Source organism: Pelophylax lessonae, assembly GCF_965119305.1.
Source record: "Pelophylax lessonae genome assembly, chromosome: 1".
Classification (NCBI taxonomy): domain Eukaryota; kingdom Metazoa; phylum Chordata; class Amphibia; order Anura; family Ranidae; genus Pelophylax; species Pelophylax lessonae.
Genome location: NC_138768.1, coordinates 373,017,080 through 373,020,294, shown reverse-complemented (window position 1 = coordinate 373,020,294; position 3,215 = coordinate 373,017,080). Strand labels below are relative to the sequence as shown.

The 3,215-nt window shown below is 36.5% G+C and overlaps 1 protein-coding gene across 1 annotated transcript; it reads right to left on the bottom strand.

The window, feature by feature from the left end:
- Positions 1 to 426: 426 nt before the first annotated feature.
- Positions 427 to 2,598, bottom strand: TMEM252 (transmembrane protein 252). The gene is made up of 2 exons (XM_082263329.1): positions 2,275 to 2,598; positions 427 to 1,065 (listed from the first exon to the last, which is right to left on the bottom strand). Exons 1-2 carry the CDS (start codon positions 2,589 to 2,591, stop codon positions 789 to 791), a joined length of 594 nt encoding a protein of 197 aa, XP_082119455.1. The 5' UTR covers positions 2,592 to 2,598; the 3' UTR covers positions 427 to 788.
- Positions 2,599 to 3,215: the final 617 nt, after the last annotated feature.

Sequence of the window (3,215 nt, the reverse complement as noted above, 5' to 3'; positions counted from 1 at the left end):
AGATCAACAAAAAAATATGAAAACGCCAAAGACAGTCAAAACATACAAGTAAACAATGTAACATGCAGCACACAAGAATTTCACATTGGTTGGATGACAGTAGGCTGTATTAAATACCAATTATTGTGTTGCACTAAGGTTACAAGAAAAATAAATGTAATACTGTCACAAAACACCTTGTCACATGTGTTTAGTCCTAAAACTTTTGTTAGAACTAGGTAAAACATAGTGCTTCTACCATTCTTACACCCATGTCATGAAAACACATTTATATAATGCAGACATCTTCGCACTGATCTAAAGAATACCATTTTTAGTCCTGCTTGTACAGCCATGACAAAATACATTAATGTAAATCACAGCACTTACATTTCTTCTATATCTTTTTCAAAGACTGAAAAATACCCATTGCCTATCACTCACAGACTATTTCCAGTCCAGACTAGTAGACCACACAATGTGCAGTATATATCACTTGACATATGCCTTTATCTGGAAACCAGAGTTCCTATATTCCACCCAAATATAAACTATGCAGACACATATGTAAAAATCTGCTTTACAAAGGATGGTACTGTATGTGGATGACTATGTTAGCTCTCATTGGTGTTACTTAATGAACTCTCTGCAAACTCATAGTACAGCTCACTGTACATCTATAGAGAACTGCCAGCACAAGCTTCACCTTCTGTATTCATGCATCCTGTAAGGCCTTGCTATGATTGCTGACTCGTACCATTGTACATAGTCAAAATCAATTACTGTCACTCTTTTTCATATATTCAGGCTCAGTCATTTGTCTCCAAACTAGTGATATTTTCAGTCTCTGGTACACACTCGGAATTGACTTCAGCATCAGAGGCATGTGTCTGCACTGACATCTCGTATGAGGGTGGAGGGTCTTCACACAGAAAGGTCTCATCTACAACATCCATGGTGGTCTCCGTGTACAGAGGAGGAGGTATGTTGAATCCTTGCTCACCCACATAGATATGAGAACTTGCATTGGGATGCAGGACAGTATGTTGAAGAGCGGCTTCATATGATGGTGGGTAGAAATCTGGCCTGAAAAACAAAAGTAAGCCAAGTTGGTGACACAAATCCATGAAAAGTAAAACAAACAGGTTTATAAAACTAGTAAAAATAAACAGGTACAGGAATATATCATTAAAAAAAATAAAAAAAATAAGCAAGAGAAGAATAATAAGAAAAGAAGCTGTTATTTTTTACCTAATCCCAGCAGAGAATTTCACGCATTTGAGCAGCATATAGTAAATTGAATCTGACTGGTTGTTACTTATAAAGTTTCTGGTTCCTATCAAACATTTGATTAACTCCTGTAAGTAATGCTATTTCCACAGCACAGCACACCTCCGCAGCATCTAATGGTTTAGCATTGCTTACAGGAGTGTGCAAATACAGCCATCCTGAATGATTCCCTTTGATGTCCCCCCTAATTAATTACACAATCAACATTTATGGTGCTAACTGCAAACATGAGCTCAATATATAGTAATGTTCAAATTACAGATTGCAGTGTTTGGAAGCAATTCTTTAAAATATCACAACTTTTCAGCTTGCCTTGACATCCTACAAGTAGAAGTAGCAGATAACTGCTACAACCCAACTGTCTGACTGATGTAGAAGTAACCATTGCGCATTCATGGACCTTACAATTTGACCAAAGAATCACTGGGTTAAGGTAAAACTACTTTGTCCAATCCAAGTCTAATCTGTTCATACTGTACATGTACATGTTCCATTAATTAAACATTGTGCAGTTTATTTATTTTGCTAAGGCGTCACCATTGATATATTTGGATACAAATGATTAAACCCATTGTAAAAAAAATGTCTCTCTCTCCATTTAAGTTCATTGGTGCAGGAAGAATTGTAGCAACATATATGAATAGGTATGTTCAAACAGATCAGGGGATTTCATTGTTATCTTTTGCAATCAGTTGGGTACAAGTCTGCTGTAAATTAATATTATCCTGCATAAATATGAAGGGCAAAATAAATAGGGACATGTGCTTTAAGCATCACCCAAGGCACACCCCAGTTTAGTCAACACTAAGCATTCCAGCTGCAAAGAAATAAATAAAGTAATGCAGTTTTTGGTCTATGCACTATTTTGACAATGCTGTGGTAATGTCCTCTATGCTTTATTTTTGTTTTATGTATGCATTACTTTTTAAATACATATTATCTATTGGGAAAAATGTCTCCAGTGACATAAAAATTGAGATTTCAAAGTGAAACTAAATACTATACCTGTCTATTGTCTCAATATGTACTTGCTGCTGGCTATGAATTCGTCTGAGCATGCTTTGGAAGAGACTTTTGTGGTTGGCCTCATGATATGTGCTCCAAAAAATCCCAATCAGAAGAAGCAAAAATCCCAATGGTATGAGGGTGTATGCCACCACTATTTCATGTCTACAGTTACATGAGTAGCTAGAGGATACAAAAAAAGCTCCAAGGCACACAAGACAAAAGCCCAACACAAGGAGCGAGAATCGGAGTATTGTGTACACGTTTGTTTTCATCTTCATGATTGGTTGCTGAAAGCGTCTACTGCTCCCTCTCATCCAGCAGTTTTATATAGCACAGCGAGACCTGCCCTTTGGATAATGATTGAAGAAAGCCATACGTGTGATATTCATTAACCATGGGAAATCGGTATTCCAAGTAACACTTCCTGAGGCTACACTACTAAAACATATTCACCAGCAGTGTGCAAGTATTACACAATCACTTGTTTTGAAGAGTGACATAAGCATACCTGCATTTTAATTGGAATGAAAAGAAGCAAGCTGAATATTTAACATAGACTTTAAATCAGCAACACAACTATACTAATCCTTTCGGTTTACAAATCCATAAAGCTGTTTGTTTTTATCCTATGAGCAGCGTGAAACAAAGGTCTGGTAAGTAAAGGTAATCCTACAGAATTGTTTTTTACTGATGGCAAAGTCTGCCAGCAAACACAGTAAATTTCCCTTCTCCATGCATGCTTTGTGAAGGTTGATAACAGCAATTTCTGGTTTCTGTGGAAAACTGCCCATCATTTCCTTAGTGCATCTAAAATAATTTGCGTAAATGCATCTATGAAATCTTTGAAGGATGTAGGCTGGCCATACATGTTCAATTTACTGGCACAATTTTAGATTTACCAAAAACCATATAATATTAGGTCAAAACTAAACAACTTT

Bases quoted from the DNA above. Each gene is read 5' to 3' on its own strand.
- TMEM252 (XM_082263329.1), bottom strand. From the start codon at position 2,591: ATGAGAGGGAGCAGTAGACGCTTTCAGCAACCAATCATGAAGATGAAA. The intron at 1,066-2,274 runs GTATAGTATTTA...TTTGTTTTTCAG, and splicing joins CATATTGAGACAATAGACAG to GCCAGATTTCTACCCACCAT.